Source organism: Crocodylus siamensis, chromosome 2 (assembly GCF_052110815.1).
Source record: "Crocodylus siamensis isolate JL-2025a chromosome 2, ASM5211081v1, whole genome shotgun sequence".
Lineage (NCBI taxonomy): Eukaryota > Metazoa > Chordata > Crocodylia > Crocodylidae > Crocodylus > Crocodylus siamensis.
This window is the reverse complement of record NC_143396.1, coordinates 281,426,357-281,447,269: the sequence shown is the minus strand read 5'-3', so window position 1 is coordinate 281,447,269 and position 20,913 is coordinate 281,426,357. Positions and strand designations below refer to the sequence as shown.

At 50.0% G+C, this 20,913-nt stretch overlaps 1 protein-coding gene across 2 annotated transcripts in view; it reads left to right on the top strand.

Moving 5' to 3' along the window:
* Positions 1-2,626: 2,626 nt before the first annotated feature.
* Positions 2,627-20,913, top strand: part of MTHFD1 (methylenetetrahydrofolate dehydrogenase, cyclohydrolase and formyltetrahydrofolate synthetase 1) — a 73,674-nt gene continuing 55,387 nt past the window's right edge. The window contains exons 1-2 of one of the 2 annotated variants that reach the window (XM_090034204.1): positions 2,627-2,784; positions 17,053-17,137. In XM_090034204.1, coding sequence (XP_089890330.1) covers positions 2,732-2,784; positions 17,053-17,137 — 138 coding nt within the window. In that variant the 5' untranslated portion in view covers positions 2,627-2,731. Of the gene's footprint in view, positions 2,785-14,115; positions 14,253-17,052; positions 17,138-20,913 lie in introns of those variants that run through there. The other variant, XM_090034205.1, reaches the window with a different exon arrangement.

Below are 20,913 nucleotides of genomic sequence, written 5' to 3'. Positions count from 1 at the left end.
CAGCTGGTGGTGGTGACAGGAGCGTGGCAGTGGCTGGTGGGGAGCTCCCGCAGGTGGCGTTGGGGGTGGGAGCGTGGCAGTGGCTGGTGGGGAGCTACCGCAGGTGGCATCGGGGGTGGGAGCGTGGCGGTGCCCGGCGGGGAGCTCCCGCAGGTGGTGGCGGTGACAGGAGCGTGGCGGTGGCCGGCGGGGAGCTCCCGCAGGTGGTGGCGGTGACAGGAGCGTGGCGGTGGCCGGCGGGCAGCTCCCGCAGGTGGTGGCGGTGACAGGAGCGTGGCGGTGGCCGGCGGGGAGCTCCCACAGCTGGTGGCGGTGACAGGAGCGTGGCAGTGGCTGGTGGGAAGCTCCCGCAGGTGGCGTTGGGGGTGGGAGCGTGGCAGTGGCTGGTGGGGAGCTCCCGCAGGTGGCGTTGGGGGTGGGAGCATGGCGGTGCCCGGCGGGGAGCTCCCGCAGGTGGCGTCGGGGGTGGGAGCGCGGTGGTGGCTGGTGGGGAGCTCCCGCAGCTGGCGTCGGGGGTGGGAGCATGGCAGTGGCAGGCGGGGAGCTCCCACGGGTGGTGGCGGTGACAGGAGCGTGGCGGTGCCCGGCGGGGAGCTCCCGCAGGTGGTGGCGGTGACAGGAGCGTGGCGGTGGCCGGCGGGGAGCTCCCACAGCTGGTGGTGGTGACAGGAGCGTGGCAGTGGCTGGTGGGGAGCTCCCGCAGGTGGCGTCGGGGGTGGGAGCGCGGTGGTGGCTGGTGGGGAGCTCCCGCAGGTGGTGTCGGGGGTGGGAGCGCGTTGGTGGCTGGTGGGGAGCTGCCGCAGGGTGGCGTCGGGGGTGGGAGCATGGCAGTGGCTGGTGGGGAGCTCCCGCAGGTGGTGGCGGTGACAGGAGCATGGCAGTGGCAGGCGGGGAGCTCCCACGGGTGGTGGCTGGGTGACAGGAGCGTGGTGGTGGCAGGCGGGGAGCTCCCCGAGGTGGTGGCGGTGACAGGAGCGTGGTGGTGGCTGGCAGGGAGCTCCCAAAGGTGGCGTCGGGGGGGTGGGAGCGTGGCGGTGCCCGGCGGGGAGCTCCCACAGGTGGTGGCGGTGACAGCAGCGTGGCCGTGGCCGGCGGGGAGCTCCCACAGCTGGTGGCGGTGACAGGAGCGTGGCAGTGGCTGGTGGGGAGCTCCCGCAGGTGGCGTCGGGGGTGGGAGCGCGGTGGTGGCTGGTGGGGAGCTCCCGCAGGTGGCGTCGAGGGTGGGAGCGCAGTGGTGGCTGGTGGGGAGCTCCCGCAGGTGGCGTCGGGGGTGGGAGCGCGGTCGTGGCCGGCGGGGAGCTCCCACAGGTGGTGGCGGTGACAGGAGCATGGCAGTGGCAGGCGGGGAGCTCCCACGGGTGGTGGCGCGGTGACAGGAGCATGGCGGTGGCAGGCAGGGAGCTCCCACGGGTGGTGGCGGGTGACAGGAGAGTGGTGGTGGCAGGCGGGGAGCTCCCACAGCTGGTGGCGGTGACAGGAGCGTGGCGGTGGCAGGCAGGGAGCTCCCACAGGTGGCGTCGGGGGTGGGAGCGTGGCGGTGCCGGCGGGGAGCTCCCGCAGGTGGTGGCGGTGACAGGAGCGTGGCGGTGGCCGGCGGGGAGCTCCCACAGCTGGTGGCGGTGACAGGAGCGTGGCAGTGGCTGGTGGGGAGCTCCCACAGCTGATGGTGGTGACAGGAGCGTGGCAGTGGCTGGTGGGGAGCTCCCGCAGGTGGCGTTGGGGGGTGGGAGCGTGGCAGTGGCTGGTGGGGAGCTACCGCAGGTGGCATCGGGGGTGGGAGCGCGGCGGTGGCTGGTGGGGAGCTCCTGCAGGTGGCGTCGGGGGTGGGAGCGTGGCAGTGGCCGGCGGGGAGCTCCCGCAGGTGGCGTCGTGGGTGGGAGCGCGGTGGTGGCTGGTGGGAAGCTCCCGCAGGTGGCGTCGGGGGTGGGAGCGTGGCAGTGGCAGGTGGGGAGCTCCCACGGGTGGTGGCGGTGACAGGAGTGTGGCGGTGGCCGGCGGGGAGCTCCCACGGGTGGTGGCGGGTGACAGGAGCGTGGCGGTGGCTGGTGGGGAGCTCCCGCAGGTGGTGGCGGTGACAGGAGCGCGGTGGTGGCTGGTGGGGAGCTCCCGCAGGTGGCGTGGGGGGTGGGAGCGTGGCAGTGGCTGGTGGGGAGCTCCCGCAGGTGGCGTGGGGGGTGGGAGCGCGGCGGCGCCCGGCGGGGAGCTCCCACGGATGCCGCCAGCAGCAGCAGCGGCATCCCGCGGTGATTATGGCCCGCCTGCAGATGCCGGTGGCAGTGTTGGCAGCGAGGCGCGGGTGGCGAGCGGCGGCGGCCCGCAGTGTCGGCAGCGCCTGTTTGCAGGGGGGGCACTGCCACACTCAGGGGCTCGCGTGCACCCCGACATGTCGCCAGTGCACTGCGCGGGCCAGCTGCAGCACATTCTTGGAGGAACGGGACGCTATAAAGTGCGGGAGCCGCCGAGTCACAGCTGCCTAGGCCTCAGGTGCAGGAGGGAGAGAGGGGCAACCCCCGGGGGCCGCAGGGCGGCGCACCGACGAAGCTCCCAGATTTGCCTGCGGCGCCGGGCGGGAATCACGTGACACCGGCGGCCCCGGCCCCGGGGCAGGCGGCTCCGCCCCCGCGGAGGGGGCGGGGCGAGCGGGGCGCGCGCTGCAGCGGCGGGGCCTGCGCGGGAAGCGGCAGACGGCGCGTGGAGGAGCCGCCGCGCGCAGCAGCCCAACGGCGTCGCCATGGCCCCGGCCGCGGCCCCGGCCCAGGTGCTCAGCGGCAAGGCGGTGTCCGCGTACGTATCCGTGGGGCCGGGTCGCCTCGCTGCTCCTGTCGCGGGGCTGCGGGGCGGGGTGTCCCGGGGCAGGACCCGCTCCCGAGTGCCTCGAGCCGGGGGTAATCCGCGTCACGTCTGTCCCCCCCGGCCGTCCCGGCTAATCCGAGTTAAGAGGCAGGGTGCGCGTTAGGAGGGCGCTCCTAAGAGTAGGGCGTGAACATCGTAACCTGGGTGGTCTCTGATCAGATTGCTCCTTCGCTTAGTGCATTTGTTAACCCAGAAAAGGGTTTAATTTGTTTTGACACCCCCCCCCAAGAGTCGCAGTGTCAGAGGTGACAAAATCAGACGTCTGGAGAGAGCCCGAGATGTGGGGAGCCCATGTTCCCCTGGTGAGCGGAGCAGGGCGTGATTCGAAATGATTCGGGCTGTGAGTGGAAATGATGGTCCTGGCCTGTTTGGGCGGGAGTCAAAACCCGGGACTGTGGGATCCGGGGTGAGTGCTTCGCCTCAGCGGATGGTGTGTTACAGAGGTAGATACTTTAATGCAGGGTTTGGCAACATGCGGCCTCTGGGCTGCGTCCAGCCCACGGAGCTGGTTTATGCGCTCTGGGAGAGCGATGGGGGGAGATGCTCGAGCCTCCCCCACGCGCGGGGGAGAAGCAGCAGTGGCTTCAGCTCTGGGCTCGGCTTTGGAGGTGCAGGTAGGGTGATCACTCATCCCTCGTTGGGCAGGAGAGTCCCAAAATGCAAACATCAAGTCCCGGTCCCAGGCTGAATAACTCCAGGATGGCATTTGTCCTGGATCCCCAGTATCATGCAGTGGTTCACAGCAGGAAGACATGGGAAATGGTGGGTTTCCAGTTGCGGATTGGCAGAGTTCAAGCCTGAAAGGGGCTGCCTGGGACTGGGGGGAGCGGGATGCTGGTAACAGAGCTAGGCAGCAGTGGAGAGCAGCTCCCTGCAGGTGAGTCTATGAGAGGATGGGGCAGATAACGGCCCCCACAGTGAGGGAGCGAGTGGGGTTGGGGCTACTGGGTCTGGGGACGCTGCCCAGCCAGGGTGGTGCATAGGGGAAGGGGGCATGGGGGGGCATGTGCCCTCCCAGATTTGCTTGCAGGGTGGGGAAGGAACAGGTTCAGGGTTCCTTGCCCTGCTGCCCTCTCCCCAGGAGAAGAGGCTCCGTGCTGCTGCCATAAGTCCCACGCCAGCTGTGCCTCAGTGGTGAGGTGCCCTCTCTGTCTGCCAGCCAGCAGTGGCGTGGGGCTCCCCAGGGGAGGGCAGGGAGTCTTGAGCCCACAGAAGGTAGCCCACATCCTCCCCCACAGGCTCCACTTGACTCTGCTCTGCTGTGTTGCGGGTTGGGGAGAGACAGGCAGGCATATGTCCCTCCTTTCTATTTTGAAAAGCTGGAAGTACCCTAGGTGCAGGCTGGGTTGGATATGGCCCACACTCAGAGCTAAGCTCTATGGAAGCTGCTGCCCACTGCACCACCTCGCTGACCCCTGCTTTAATGGATTTTCAGGGACTTAGGCGCTTAAGTACAATTCTGTTCCACCCTGCTCAAGTCCACTAAGATGCCCAATAAGTGGAATGGACTCTGACCCAGGTACCCATAACATGCCTGTCCATTGCCTCACAGTAGGGGGTCTCTAGCTCTGACCAAATCATACATGTAATAACCTCTCCAAATAATAATTTTGGAGACATCTAGTAGGACACACGTCTGCAAGCAAAGCAAGCTGCCAGTGTGGCTTTTCCAGTCTGTGAACAGCCCTGTAATAAAGGAAGTTAGGATGGTGCTATAGATTATCAGCTTCCTGGAGAAGTGCAAGGCAGGGAACGCCAAAAGTGTCAAGACAGTACTCCATGGAGAAAAAAACCTGTTTCTTAACTGTCTTTAGAAATGCATTGAAACTTTTCATTTTAATGTTGCTTAATAACAATGTTGCCTTCTAAAAATGTTTTCTTCCTGTTTCTTCTTTTTTTTTTTTTTTTCCCTGCTTTCATTCTGTATTGCACCCATGACCTGGATGCTAATCCAGTGTCTTGTGACTGACTCCCAGTTAGTATCTTCATGCTGAGATAAGTCATTTACTGAAATATTGGCACTATGGTGAAATCTCTGCTTGGTTTTAAAGTCCCTTCTCTATTTGTTTGGTGCTGTTAGACCCTTCCTAGATTTCAGTAGGGGGATAGAGGAGAGATGCAAATGTAGTGTATTGTTGTTTTCCGCTCTTATCCCTTGTTTCTGTTGTTGCTAAACATCCATGTGGAGCAAAGGACCTAAAGACCTTCCCTTAGTCCTAGAAAGACTTTGTATGAAGCACTAAGGAGAAGAAGAAGAATTCATGTGGGGTGCCCCTGTTTGACAGCTTGGGACCCTGAGATCCTGCCCTGAGAGATCAAGTTGTAGGAAGTGACCCCCATTCTGCTGTAAGACATTGGGGCCTGGGTCTGAGCGGGGTTTGGGCCTTTGTAGGCTCCAATGGCTCAGCCTTATTTGGGTACTTGGCTATTCAGAAAATTGCTCTGAAATGTCTTGGGTTGGTCCTTCAAAATCAGTGACCGCTTCTGTGCCATGTGCTCTATAAATACCCAGGAAGAGGTGATCCCTGCCCTGAAGAGCTTGCAGTCTAATTTGACAAGGCAGACAAAGAGTGGGAGGGAGGATGAATGAGTCCTTTAGTATAGGAGGGAAACTGAGGCATAGGAAGACTTGCCCAAAGTTGCATGAGAAATCCGCAGCAGAGCTGGAACCAAATCCAGATCTCTCAGATATCTAGCTAGTGGTGAGGGTCAGTCTTTCGGCAGGTGTGCCACAAGTTAGCTCTGCATCTTTCCAAACTGCTACTCAGATCTCCATCCTCTGCCCAATCTACTGCTCTGCTTGCTGCCCTGTGTTCCCTGCATGATCTGCTGCTCTGCTTTCTGCTTCCACCGTTGTGCTGTCTGTCTCCTCCCCAGTTGGCCACATGCCACACAAGCTGCTTGTGCAATATGTTTTCTTCTGTGCCCTCCCATGGCACTAGCGTTTTCTCAGACTATGCCGAAAAATGAAGAGCCAGCCTTCCTTTTTGCAGAGTTTAAACAGGGCCATCTAACTTCCAAGCAGCCAGGGGCCACATACCGCATAGGCCACACCTTGGTGAGCTACAGCCCCTGGGCAACATGGTGCATAAACAGTTCCCTCACTGCATGCTCGCACAAGCACCCTCATGTCTCCTGCACTGCGTGCCCATGTGGGCACCCTTCTGTTGCTGCATCCTGTGGGAACACTATGAATAGTCTTTATGCATAAAAGCTCTGCAGAAGAATTAGGGAAATAATTGCAGCTGTATGTGGAAATAATTCTCCTTCCTTATTGCCTTGCTCCTGCCAGATTCTTTGACCACTGCAGCAAAATCAATAAAGAGCATTTTGAGCTTCAGTCTGTACCTAAGTTTCTGGAAATTAAATATGAGAAGAAGGTTGAGGGAAGTGACACTTTGTGTCCTGTACCTTTTTCTTTCCCTTTTGGTCCCATAGGAAAAGGTTGAGCCAAAAGACTATAATAGCTTCTGCTCTTTAAGGTCAAAGTATAGGGACAGAAGTATCTCAAGTCAGTCAAAAGCATGTAAGATAAGGTCCAGTTTAGTGGCCTGTCCATATAAAAAGGGTGCACGTAATGGTGCAGGGGGAAGGCATTTCAGGTATTTCAAAGCGAGTCCTTTTATTGCCTGGGTTCATTCTAATGTATAGTGAACACGTTTCTATAACAACTTGTGGAAAGTCAGGGACCTGCTGGCAGGATGACTATTTAGTTGCTTTTTCTGTAGTCATTACTTTATCCTTTTATCAAAAAGGTGTTGTTTATAGGTCAGTCAAATATTAACTGATAAGGAGGATCAGATGTAGTTAATGATCAGAGGTCTGCAAAATCACACCAGGCAAGTCTGTTTTTCATGGAATTTCCTCAGTACAATGAACTCAGTCTAGTCTGTTTCTGTCAAAGAATCACAGAAGAATAGTTACTGTTGTCCCTGCACTCTAGTTCCCTTCACCTGGGCTTGTTTTTGACATAGTCAAATAGAGAGAAGTGTGAGATTTTGTCTTCTGTTGTGTGAACCACTCCCATGGAGAAAAAAGATACTTAGCTGAGGAGACGATAAGGCTAACAGTATACATGGAGACTCACTTTTCTCAAAATGCTGGCATATGCTCAAAGAAAAATTGACAAAAGGTTTCATAATTTTAACCACCAGCTGAAAGAATAGTAAGTGCAAAAATGAGGCGGGGGTGGGGCGTGTATGTGACCTTAGCTTGAAAGTCCCTTTGAAAAATGTGTGCCTGGCTAATACTGTCTCAATAAAAACAGGTTTTAATGCCCAGGGCTATGTATGAAGTACTGTGGGGTGCCTGGGGGGGTGGTAGACATTGATCCGAAATGTTTCTAGTTAGGTATGACTGTTATGTTACAAGTTCATCCCTAGGTTTTGTTGTAGATACAGAAGAGTAAATCGTTTACAAGAAGAACCATTGTTAAGCTATAAATAATTGATTCACAAGAGTGGGAGGGCATTGTTTTAAGAATACCTGGGAACAGTAATGCTCCAAATGCCATGTCTGTTTATTGGTGTATTTCCTTGGAATGATTATGCTGTAAATGTCTTTGTTCTGAGAATCAGCTTTCTATTGATGTTAATCAATAAGGCTTGTCTTCACTGTAGCTCTAAGGTCCAGTCATCCCACCTGAATTACCTTAGCTCCCTGGGGAGCACCCATATTGTGAAATGACAGTGGAACTATACTGAGTAACTGCTAGTCCAGACTTCCTTGCTGCTAACGCAGAATGTGACTGTATTTGGGACAAGTTGGTTGGTGGTTTGGGCTGTGAACAGGCAGGACTTTAAGCATCTCTCATCTGGATTTGCTACAACTTCCACCTCCCAGAGTGGGCCACTTTGCATTTGAGTTCCTTTAGCTGGATCTAGAGATTTCTGGGTATGAGAGAGAGTTTGGTTAGGGGCAAAACTTAAGTTATATCTTGAGTGCAGTAAAGACAAACCCTTAAGTTTTCTCCAAAGTAGGACTCACACATCTGCCCAAAACCACTTTTGAAAACATACGCTTATTTATTCTGATCCTGTTCTGAAAAAGCTGCTCAGAGTGGTCACGTTCAGATAAGCGTGGCTGTGCAGTGGCCCCCTGGGTAGGTCTTGCTTGACCAATCTTATTTCCTTTTATGACCAGGTGATCTATCACCTGGACAAGGGAGAAGAGATTGATGTCATATATCTTGACTTTAAAAAAGCCTTCAATCTGGTATCCCATGATCACCTGTTAGCAAAACTGGCCAACTGCGGCTTTGGCTTCACCATGATCCGCTGGCTGGGGAATTGACTCCGTGGTTGGACCCAGAGGGTGGTGGTTGACAGAAGACAATTGTTGTGGTGCACAGTGACCAGTGGGGTTCCTCAAGGCTCTGTCCTTGGGCCTGTACTATTCAACATTTTCATTAATGATGTAGACGTTGGTATCAGACACGGACTGGCCAAGTTTGTCAACAACACCAAACTTTGGGGTAAAGTGTCCACACCGGCGGACAGGAGGGTGGCCCAGGCTGACCTTGACAGGCTCAGGAAATGAGAACCTGATGGTGTTTAACACCAAAAAATGCAAGGTTCTCCACCTTGGGAAGAAAAATCTGCAGGATCCTTATAGGTTCAGCAGTGTTACACTGGCTAGCAGTATAGACGAAAAGGACTTGGGGGTCATGATTGACCACAGGATGAATGTGAGCCATCAGTGTGATCTGATCCTGTTCTGTTCTTGCAGCTAGTAAAGCGAGCAAAACACTGGCTTGCATCCATAGATGCTTCTCTGGCAAATCGCAGGATGTCATTCTCCTGTTGTACTCAGCCTTGGTGAGGCCGCAGCTGGAGTACTGCGTCCAGTTTTGGGCTCCACAATTCAAAAAGGATGTGGAGAAGCTTGAGAGAATCCAGAGGAGAGCCACGTGCATGATCAGAGGTCAGGAAAACAGACCTTATGATGAGAGGCTGAGAGCTATGAGACTCTTCAGTTTGGAAAAGCGCAGGCTCAGGGGTGATCTGGTGGCTGCCTACAAGTTCATAAGGGGTGCTCACCAGGATCTGAGGGAATGTCTGTTTGCCAAAGTGCCCCAAGGGATGACAGTGTCAAATGGTCACAAACTCCTCCATGACCGTTTCAGGCTGGACATAAGGAAGAACTTCTTTACTGTCCTAATGTCTATGAAAGCTAAGGCTGCTGTGGCCAACCCAATAGTGGCCCCAGCTGCCCCTACCCCATCTGGGGCAACTTGCTGCGTGCCAGCGCGCTCATGGGACGTGTTCCCTGGCTTCAACTAGCAGGGGCCCAAGGTGCACCACCGCTAGTTATCCCTGGGGAACCAAACGTCCGCACATGTCTGAACACAGGCAGTGGGTGTAGGTGACGGGGATAAAATTCCTGGCTACTAGTTTGCATTTGTGATCCCATCCTTGTTGGCAACAGTGAGGTAGCTTCTGAGAAGGTCTGTTGTAGCTCACTTTTTGTAATCAGTGCCAGTGAGTATTTTTTTTAATATATTTTTCCCTTTCTAATTGCATTTTTAAAACTCCTGCTGAAGGAGTGTAGCTCCCAACCCTTTGGTTGGGGTGTAGAAGTCTTCTAAAGATTTGTTTGTTTTTTCAGACTACTTCACCTGCTTCCTTCCAAAGAGCTGGTTAATCTGTAGAGGTAAAATCATTTGTGCTTCCTGGGTTGGGACAGATTAAATCATTCAGAGCCCAACAAGCAAGGCAGAAAGTCTTAATGAGCACTGTTTCCAGGCTGCTTGCTAACATAATGGCAGTAATATCAACCTATTTGCCCTAGCAGCAAATCATCAAGTGTAGACTCACCTTTTGCAGGCAGAAAAGATATACCTGCAAAAAGATTTTTTCTTCTCATATAATTGCCTTGACCCAGTAGGTGGCCTCATTATTGGCAAAACTTTTATGTGTGCCCCAGCCTTGAAACTGTTCAAAACTAAGTAGCAATTAGGGCTTTTAAAAGTAATCAGCCTACCCCTTGGGACAAGAATGATGAAACAATGACATGCCCAAGATCAGACAGTGAATGGTAGAGCTGGGAACAGATAAGGTTTATGTCCCCTTGCTCCATGTTTCTTCCCTTAGCTGAGTGTCCTCCTCCCTCCTTCTGAGAACTGACTTTAGATAAAGGCCACTGGTTGGATGGCTGGCAGCACCATGGCATATCCCTGGAAAATGTCGAACTGACAAGATCTGTTTGGGGTTGCATGTCTGTGTTCCTAAATGAGAGCTGTTTTTAACTAGGCTTGTATGGTGCCTAGTTTTAGGATTATAGAGAAGTTGGCCTGTACAGGACCTCCGAAGGTCTAGTCCAGCCCCCTACCTGAGTCAGGATCTTCCCTATCCAAACTATCCTATACAAATCCCTAATGGATGTCCTTCTATCCTGGATTTTTCTCTTCCTCCTCCTTCCCCCTGTCCGATCACCTTACAGGCAGGCCTGTCCAACCTGTTCTGTTTGGTGAGTTGGATCCAAACTGTGCAGTAGAGTGAGTGGTGGTGGTGTTAACCTCCACACACTGACCCTACTGCAGCCACTTCCCCAGCTGCCAAAAGGCACCCCTTCTGCAGTGGGACAAGCAGCAGCCTTAATCCCAGCAGCTCTGGCAGCTGCAGGGATTAACACTGCCACCGCTTGCTTTGCCACAGAATTTCCAACCCCACAGGCTATGATGAACTATTTGCAGACTGCATGTCCTCTGTAGGCTGCTGTTTGGCTTGCCCTGTCTTGGAATCTAGGTTAGATGTACCTTTTAATCCTTTACAGGTAGGATGTGGCTGCTCGGGCATGGGCATCATCTGTTCAGATGTAAATTACAGCTGCACAATCCTGTGGCAATACCTGTGGGTTTAATCCCCAAACCTGGACCCTGATTCAATCAGTGTTAGAGTTGCAGTACTTTTGCTAGGCTTGTATAGCTACAGAGTGAAGGAGATGTAACATTTGCTTCCTAACAGCTTATCTTGGTATCATTTGATACTGCTACAGTTATTAGTCCTCTGGATACTTTAGGATAGGTGGTGTGGGGTCATCCTACTCTTGTGATCCTTCGCTATTTTCAAAGGTTCAGGATTTTTCAAATCTTCACAAGAGCTTTATGATCTCAGAAGTAGTGATTCCCTCATTTTATACAAGGGGAACTTGGTCAGGACGCAAAGAAGGAATACCCCGTACAGTATGAGAAACAGCCACAGCTCACACCACTATAAAGCTGCCTGAGACTGTACTATGGCAAAATAATATGCAGTTCAGCCTGGTTATAACCAGCTGCTACGAGAGCAGTTCATTAAAAAAGGGTGTTTACTGTATGTAGTAGGCTTTACCAATTTGCCGCATTATGTTGATAAAAACATGAGTTCCTGTGGTTGGGATTGTTAAAAGTGGGAGTTCATTATCGACAGGGTTTGTTATAGCGAGGTTATACTGCACTTCATCCTCCCCAAATAGCACTCCTTGGAAAAGCCAGCACATCTTGAAGGTTTGCAATCAAAGGTTATGGCCACGTGAACCATTTAACTCAATTGCAGGTCAAGTGATCCCAATTTAAAAAATAATGGCAGCAAGTCCATATTTGATCTCTCAACTTCCAGCTGCAGTGAGTGTCTCAGGTTGGACTCCTGCCTTTCAGTGTCTAGCCATTTCAGGTGAGTTTGTTTGGACCCAGGTGCCCTCCTGCCATTCATTCAGGTTTGTGTTTCAGGGCTTGCTTCTCCAAAGGTCTAAGCCTTTTTCAGACCAGTGTTGGGTAAGTACCCAACAAACCCCCTTCCGACACGCTCCTCCCTGTTTTGTGTTGACCAGCCTCTGTCAATCGGAGCTCTTCTGTTCTGGCACGTGGAAGAGGCCTCCTGGCCGATCAAGCCCTCTATTCTGTCAGGATTTTAGGGGTTAGAAATCAGCACCTGACATGCCACAGCACATGAGCAAGTTGCTCTGCAGCAAGCTAGGTTATGCACTTAACAGCACATCAGCTCTTCGCAGCAACTGCCTGTCTATGTGCTCTTACCTGTGGTAAATGCAAGCCAGCCAGCCTGTTTGAGTGTGGGCCAAGTCCCTTCTCCTATTTGCAAACTTATTTAAGATAGCTTTGTTTAGGAGAATTTTAGGATAATGTGTTTATCACCTTCAGTGTCTAAGTTTCTAATAACATTTGGCAGAGCAGAATCAGGTAATGATCAGTCACCCCATTCTGCTCTTATAGTCTTCACTGGATCCAGAGCTGTGTCTCTTCATGTATGGTTTGCCTTGGCTACGTGCTAGCCTTTTATAGGGGGTTGTGCACTGTTCCAGTTAATCCCCTCTATCTGCATGCACACATGTATGTACACACACGCACTCTCCATCTTGTAACGGAACAAGATGCTTTTTTGTTGTATGGATTATCCAGTCATTTCCTGGCCTTTGTTTCTGGACCCAATTCCTACAGACGGTGTGACAGTTTCTTATTCCAGGAGCTATCCATTTCTATACTGAGTGATGTTCTCTCCTTTATCTTTCTTTTGCAGGCATGCATGCCACCTATTAGGGTTAAGGGTACCAGGTCATGCAAAAACAAGAACTAGCTGCATCCCTTACCATGGACAACAAAGCATTATGGGACTTTTGTTCAGCTTAGTATAATGACCCTTTTTAAAACCACTATAAGCACTTGCATGTTTTGCCCATTGTCCATACAAGCATTCATACAACTTGTTTTAGCTTGTATGAGCTTTATCCAATGGGCTCTGTTTCTTTGAGGGGCAAGTTGCCTCTATTTACTGAGAGGTACAAGAGCTCAGAAAAAAGTTCCTATGAGGTGCTGGCTTGCTGTAAATTCTCCCCCTAACCACCATATAGCCATCCCCTTTAAACTTTGGAGCTGTGTTCGTAGAATAGTGGTTTGCAACCTTTTTTGACTTGAGGCACCTTTCAGAAAATACCAGCTGTCGGCTTTCACTTTTTTGATTATGGAAAAAATAATAGAGCAGTTCTGTCGCAAAGAACTCCGAAAGACCCCAGCAGGTCAGAATGTTTTTGGCGCTATGGATTCATATGGGAAATCTCCCATATGAGAAGCTTGAGAGGGTGCAGAGGAGAGCCACGTGCATGATCAGAGGTCAGGAAAACAAACCTTATGATTTGCTGAGAGCTACGGGACTCTTCAGTGTGGAAAAGCGCAGGCTCAGGGGTGATCTGGTAGCCACTTGTAAGTTTATCAGGGGTGCTCACCAGGATCTGGGGGAACATCTGTTCACCAGAAGCACCCCAAGGGATGACAAGGTCGAACAGTCACAAACTCCTGCAAGACCATTTCAGGCTGGACATAAGGAAGAACTTCTTTACTGCCCGAGCCCCCAAGGTCTGGAATAGACTGCTGCCAGAGGTGGTGCAAGCAGTGACTTTGAACACTTTCAAGAGACATTTGGATGTTTATCCTGCTGGGATCCTATGACCCCAGCTGACTTCCTGCCCCTGGAGCTGGGGGCTGGACTCAATGATCTTCCAAGGTCCCTTCCAGCCCTAATGTCTATGAAATCTAATTGTAGTAACTGATTTTAGCTTGTGAATCGCGTAGGACTACTACATGCCCCTGTCAGGTAGGGAGTCGCAGCATAGCACCCGTAGAAGGATCTCATGGCAACTGAAGGTGTTGTGGCAGCCTGGCTGAGAATCACTGGCTTAGAGACATGTGCTTTCATATCTCAGTATAGACCCCTTGACCCTTTCTATGCAATATGGCAGGGAGCTTGTGGAATAATACTTGGAGTAGTTCATACATGTCAAATTGTAAAACTCCTGCATGAATATGTGGTATCGAGAGAATTGCAGGGCATCTGGGCTCTTTGTGCTTATTTCAAATAAGTGACAGTATATAGGGAGATAACAATGTTTTTGTGGTAGAGCTCACAAAATACTGCTTTCAGAAGGTAGAGTAAATAAGGACCTGACTTCCAACAATTATTTTAAAATGTGTTAACATATATTGAAGTCTCAAACTTGAAGCGAGGAAAGGTCTTTTATACTTAATTTGTACTATCATTTTCCATGTTATAAAGGCACTTCAGTGTGTGAGTGTGTGTGTATATGTGTGGTTTTTCTCCCAGCTAAAACAGTGCAGAAGGCAAGGCAAGGTGGCATCTTGGAGGCTAATTGGTTCAGAGAGGCATGAGCTTGTATAGGCAACAGCCTGCTTTGTCAGATGCTAAACCAGAGCAGTTTCCTCTTAGTGAACACTAGATGGCTGCCTAACAAACGACTTGCAAGATTTTGGTTTGGGAAACAGTCGGAACTCCCATCTCTGCTTAGTTTTCTTATGTTCATTTTCTTATGTAGCTGGAGGGAGAAAACTGAATTAATCTATTTAAGAAAAATGAAAGAAGCATGAGATGGTGTAAGCCATGGCTCCTGGCAAGGTAGGAATGTGAGCTATTCCTGCGTGCATCCTGATTGCTCAGTTAATTGACAGGAAACATGCTGTAAATATGCACCCTGACTTGCCTTATAGTAGCTTGTTTGTGTTCATATCCTTAGACTTTGATCGTGACAGTACTTAAGCTCGTGCTTATCTTTATTGGTATGCATGGTTATTTTGAGGGTCTGTTCCATGTGGGTAAAGTTAAAGTCATGCCGAGGTATTTTTACTGAGTCGCTAATTCGCCATTTCTCATGTCTCTTCATGGCTTCCAGAGCATTTTCTAATATGCTGGCACTGATCACATGTTCCTCTTGTAACAAAAGTAAGTAGCATAGCGTGTCCTTTGACAAGTAGCTGCTTTATAAAATTAAGAAGAGATTGCAATACTAATCCTTGGCTCATATTTAGTGTGTGCATGTGTAGGTCTTAAAATCCTATACAGCAGATGTAAGCATTGTTCTCCCAGGTGGGGAAACTTGAGATGCAGGAAGTGGAAGCGACTCACCCAGGAGCTGTTAGAGGAATTGAATCCAGGTCTCCTAACCCCCATAAGAACGAGTGCTGTGTGGGATGGTCTGGAAGGGAGTGGGGAGGAGGAGCAGCGCAGAGCTGGATCCAGCGTGTTTACAACCTCATGGAATCCCTCAGGCAAGAGAAATCCCAGCCACATTGGATCGACTGCCCCTTTCTGCTGTGACTGGTACAGCAAGGGTGGAGCAATGGTCTTGAATGTGTGCTAAGGGATCCACGTCTGAGGGATTCAGAAGGGTTCCTCTTAGTCACAACTTATCCCTTACTGGCAATTTTATTTATTACCTTATTCCGATGTCTTGAGAGCTTCACAGCATTAACAGACGGAGGCTCTTCATACCCCTGTCGCGTAGGGAGGAACAGTTCTCATCTGCCCAGTGCTCTAGGTTTAAGACAGGTGGATGCAATGGGGCTATCTGTGTTCAGCTCTAAAATGTTTGGAGCCCGCACAGATTCCCCTGCCTGCCCACCCCCCCATGGGAAAACTCTGGTATGAAGTAGCTATAGGGTGGAGTGGCAACACGCCGCATTTATTAGGTGTATTATTCATAATCAAAACTGTTAAATCCTTTGCCCAGTATCTGGATGAAGGATTTGAAGCCCTGAGCCACTTTCTTGGCAGTTATACGTAACTAAGGTATCTGTTCTGTCATCAGTATCTAAACATTAGGTCTGCCTACACTCATGGGTAACACAGGGTGCATCTACACGTGCGTTTTACTGCAGAGTAAACCAATTAGTTCCTCAGTAAAGTGTCACCATCTACATGTGCACTGGTGTTAGGGCACAGGAAACTAATTAACTCCGCCATAAGATAGTACCGTCAAGACAGTACCATCTTAGGGTAGAGTAATTTACTGTGCTGAAATGCATGTGTAGATGCTGACTGGGGCCATAAATTGTACCTGGTCAGCCCAGCCAGCTGGGGGCCTGCTCCAGCCCGACTCAAATTGCTGCTGTCCTGGGCACACATGTAGATGCTGCACCCAGAAGCAGTTTATTCCAGCTCAAACTGCTCTGGAATTTATTGCTTTGCATTAATTGCGCATGTACATGCACCCACAGGGAAGCCAGGATTTAGGTTAAGTTAACTCTCTCTGGACTACAGCCACCCCAAAATTCCTCATAGCCCACCCTTCCAGTGCCACCGCCGCCTGCCCCAAGTGCAGCCCGGGCCTAGCCCCCCACTGGGAAGAGACCAGCGCAACCCTCAGCCCCAAGTCAGTAGTGGGCAGCCCACCCTTGCCCCCACAGGGGTGCACACATGGTAGGGACCCTTTTCCCCCGCAGTCCCCAGATGAGCTGCTTGCAGCTCTGTTCTGTGCCATGCCCTGTCTGGGCAGTGTCTGCCTCAGCCCCACTTCCTCTGTCACCGTGGGGCCTTTGATATGTCGCCCTCATACCCCTTCCTTCCTCCCTGCCTCTTCACATACTTACCAGCCAGACACTGCTCTCCATGCTGCTGGGCTTAATTCCTGGGTGCGTGCATGTTGTGGCTGCACGCATGCACGTGATATTTATCAGTGACATTATCAGCTACACTGGCCAAAAAAAGCCGATTGCCAATAATGTCAATTTTCCTGTTATCAGTGCTGATACTATATGGACCAATATATCAGTGCACCTCTAGCACTTACCTCTGACACAGGGGGTGGGCACTGGAGTGCAGGATTGTCTAGGCAGGGATAAGCCTAAGCCTAACTTATCTGCTTACATCCTCACACATCATTTATCTCCTTACACCTTATGGCATCTTTCAAAGGATCTGACGTCACCCCAGGGTTCCCTGGCATCCTGTTTGAGAATCACTTGTCTAGGCTAAACCTACTGTTCAGAATTCAGATGCTGATCACGTGGGTGAATCCTGCAGTAAAGATGTACCCTTAGAGACCCCCTGTTTCGCACTTACTTTAGATTGTCTCTGATTATTCTCTTTAATGAAGCTAGTTGGCAAAATGTAGGCAAGTATGGCTTAGTACTTTACGTAGTAATGCAGAAAAGCGTGTTTGCTTTTCCTTGTGTGCCATGTGATAGTCATGAGGGGGAATGGATTTAGAAGATCTTGGGTGGAATTTTCAAAATGCCCAAGTGACTGGGGTGTACCAATCCTACTGGGAGTCACTGGACTTGTGCACCCAAGTCATCTGTGTGTTTTGAAAAACCCATTTCAGACGTTGTCCACTTGTATATTTTGTAACTCTTGACTTGGGCTTTCGTGAAAATGGTCTGTTGATTAACTTCTGCTGCTTTTTTTTTCTGCTGTCCAGAGAAGTAAGAGAGAGACTGAAGAACCAAGTGGCTGTAATGAAGAAGAAATTCCCAGATTTCAAACCAGGCCTTGCAATTTTGCAGGTATTTACTTTGTTTGAGCAACTAACCTAGAATCTTCCTTCCCTTTGGCATTAATCATGAGACCTTTGGAACACTTTGTGCCTTCACCAAAACCGCCCTGCAAAATGGCTGTTGAAACAAATGAAACTAAATAAAATGTACTGAAGTCAGTGTGGGATTTCAGCACAGCTATGCGATATTTGTCAATCTTTTGGCACCCAAGGAAAATCTTTTTCTCCTCCAATTTTTCTCATCCCATTCAGTAGGATAGATTTCTTATTAATACTCTCCTTTTCTAAGCACAGAAGCCCTTTAAAACACAGACTACTGCACAATCCCTATATTAAGTATTAAAGATGAATCATATGACCCTCAAAATATATATCAGTTCCCTTAATTCTTGTAGACCTGGAACATTGCATCAGAAATCAACTTGGTAGTGTGTGATTTATGTGGGTGATCGGTTGGGTGATTGAGACTGTGAAAGAGAACTGAACACAGAAAATGCTTAGGTGCAGCAAAAGGAACAAAGCTCTACTGATTGCAGGCTATTTTTAAGATAGCTTCCATGCAAACACAAGAACCGCCCTCTAGCACAAATGAGGATGTTTGAATTGGTGTTTGCAAAATTGGGTCTGTTTTCTAGGATGCGGTATTTTCTCTCTGCAGCTCTGAGAACAGAAGCTGTTGGGTCAGAAGCCTTTCTCAATCTCAGGTCTACTGGCTGTAACAAGTGGCTGTCATGTCACTTTGTAGATGCAAAGAATTGATAGGTTTTACAGAAATGGCCTTTGTCTGTCCTTTTTACCACTGAGCTTCTGAATGGTTCTCTTTTGCTGTTTGCCTAGTAATTCTATTGGGCAAATGCAGAATGCTCTCGTCTTATTCCAAGGACAAAGCAGAGATCTATATGTTTCTATCCTTGAAGAAATACAGTCCCCTCTTTACAGGTCTTGAATTAGCCTCAAGGGTCTCCTGTCTATGGAAGCCTTGTGCTCAGACTGTTAGAAAGAAGGGAAAGTCTTTTATTTTAAAAAAACTTGAGAGCAAAGTTTCAGTGCTTGTCAAGGAGGCATAGCTGGTCACCCTAGGAATGGAAGTCATCTGTCTTCTGGAACAGCTCCATCCCCAAAACGATTAGTTCAATCTTCTCCCCCCCCCCGGTGCACTTTGATCTGGATTGCTACAGAATAATTCATGCTCCATGGCCCAATCAGTTTTTGGCCAAGTTAGATATGTCTTCAATTCCCTCCTGAGCCAGAAAGGGTGTACTGCTGAAAAATAAACCCTGTCTACTGGCACCTGCTTTGCCCAGGCCCAGCCATGCAAATCTATGGAATGGATGCCTCATTACCACCCAGGCACTGGGTTCAGGCTCCCTGACTGCCAAGCTGCATGCTTGGGGCCACAACAAGATGTCTCCTGAAAGACCTTTTGGACCCAGGTGTACATGGATCAGGTGCAGACTTAATATTTGGTTATATGCCCAGTCTTGCTCAGGAAGTGGTGTAGACCTGTAACAGTTCAGGGACAGAAACACTTTACTGAGTTGCATAGCTCCACCTACCCACCTTCCATGCAGTGGGATGAAGCAGTGCTACCCCTGCAAGCATTAAGGCTTCATGAGTTAGTCTTGGACTTTGCACTGAAGTTTGAACATTCTTTTTCCGTGCTAAAAACAGGCTTTCATAGATTTCATAGAGATTAGGGCTGGAAGGGACCTCGGGAGATCATCGAGTCCAGCCCCCTGCCCAAAGGGCAGGAAGTCAGCTGGGGTCATAGGATCCCAGCAAGATAAGCATCCAATTTGCTCTTGAAGGTGTTCAATGTAGGTGCTTGAACCACCTCCGCTGGCAGACTGTTCCAGACCTTGGGGGCTCGGACAGTAAAGAAATTCTTCCTTATGTCCAGCCTGAAACGGTCTTGCAGGAATTTGTGACCGTTCAACCTCGTCATCCCTTGGGGCGCTCTGGTGAACAGACGTTCCCCCAGATCCTGGTGTTCACCCCTGATAAACTTATAGGTGGCCATCAGATCACCCCTGAGCCTGCGCTTTTCCAGGCTAAAGAGTCCCGTGGCTCTCAGCCTGTCACATGGCTTTTAACGTGACACTACTTTTTCCAGATCTGTCTCCACACTTTCTTCCATTCTTGCCCCTGCACATAGAGAGGCCCTTCATGAGCTGGCCTGCAGACTGCATTGCCCAATCAGTTCTCTCTGAAAACTAGCTTCTGCTGCCCTTGTACTACTTGTCAGAGAACTAATAATGGCTGGAGAGGGGGATAGCTTATACACAGAGACCAAAAAAATCAGTCATGTGCCAATCAGCATATTTCCTCTTACTGCTTGCTGCTGCCTTAGATTGCAAGCCCTTCAGAGTTGACACTGTATCTTTGTGGTGTCCATTATAGAGCTCCGACATATTTGGGCTGGTAATACAGTTAGTGTGAATTGCTTATCACAGCATTTGGGGAGGGGGAGCCAGAGTTAACCAGCTATACAGTCAGTGGGGAGCAGTGTCTCTGCTGCCCATAGTACTTGCTGGGGTCTTGCCAGGAATCCTCACTGGTCTTTTCATACAGGAATCATTCTTTGTCACGTTGGACAGGAGAATTCAAAGTACCTTCTGAAATCTGCTGGTGTTATAACAACTGGATAAGGCCAAGAATTGTAAGCTTTTGTCTTGTTTCCACTTTCTCTTACAGTAGTTTATGCTCCACTTTGCTGCTTTGCAGCACAATTGTGTTGGAAAACAATGTAACTAGAATTTTTCAAAAGCAAGAGTGGCAGTTAGGTGCCTTGCTGACACTTGGGCCTTTTGAAAAGCTCCCTCATAAATAATGACTCCTCTTTGCATATAATTAGGTTTCTTCTATATCAAATATTCCCAGCTTGCCTCAAAGCCTGTCAAAGGACTGGATGCTATTTATGTGCAGTGGGATAAATTCAGACCTGAAGATATTACTGAACTTATACACTTCATCCTCACACACAACTTAAGTTTCAATAACCAACACTTCCTCTAAACCATGGACAAAGCTGTGGGCACCAAAATGGCTCTCCAATATGCCAACCTTTTTGTGGCCCACCTGGAAGAAGAATTCCTCAGGAACTGCACCATCAAACCCATGCTATACCTAAGATATGTAGATGACATCTTCATCACTTGGACTGAAAACCTTCAGTCTCTGATTTCCATCACAAATTAAATAATTATCATCCCTCCATCGAACTATCTCTTGAATACTCCAGCACCAACATTTCTTTTTTAGACAATATCCAGAATGGTAAAATACAAATCACCATATAAAAGAAACCCATGAACCAACATACATACAAACCCACGGACGACACAGAACTAGCAGTCACCCTAAACACACCAAGAAAGCTGTAATATACAGCTACACGCTCTGATACATCAAATTTGCACTGAGGAGAATACCTGTGGTCATCACCTCGCAAATCTCAAAAGGGCTTTCACCCAACAAGGACACTTCTCCAGAGATATAGATCATACTTTTGAAAGAGCCACCTTGCTCTTGCAGTTGCTGCAGTACAAAAAGAAAATCCCCATGAATCGCACACCATTAGTTATGACATAACATCCTTCCCTGAAACCTATATGGAAAATCCCTAAACAATTGCAACCCATACTAGAAGACCCCATTTTTAAAGAAGTCTTTCCAAAGCCACCTATCCTAGCCTTTAAACAAGCACTGAACCTCATCACCAGAAGCAAACTTCCTGTGGTCCAAAGCACACCAAATGGATCCAGACCATGCCAGGATGAAAAATGT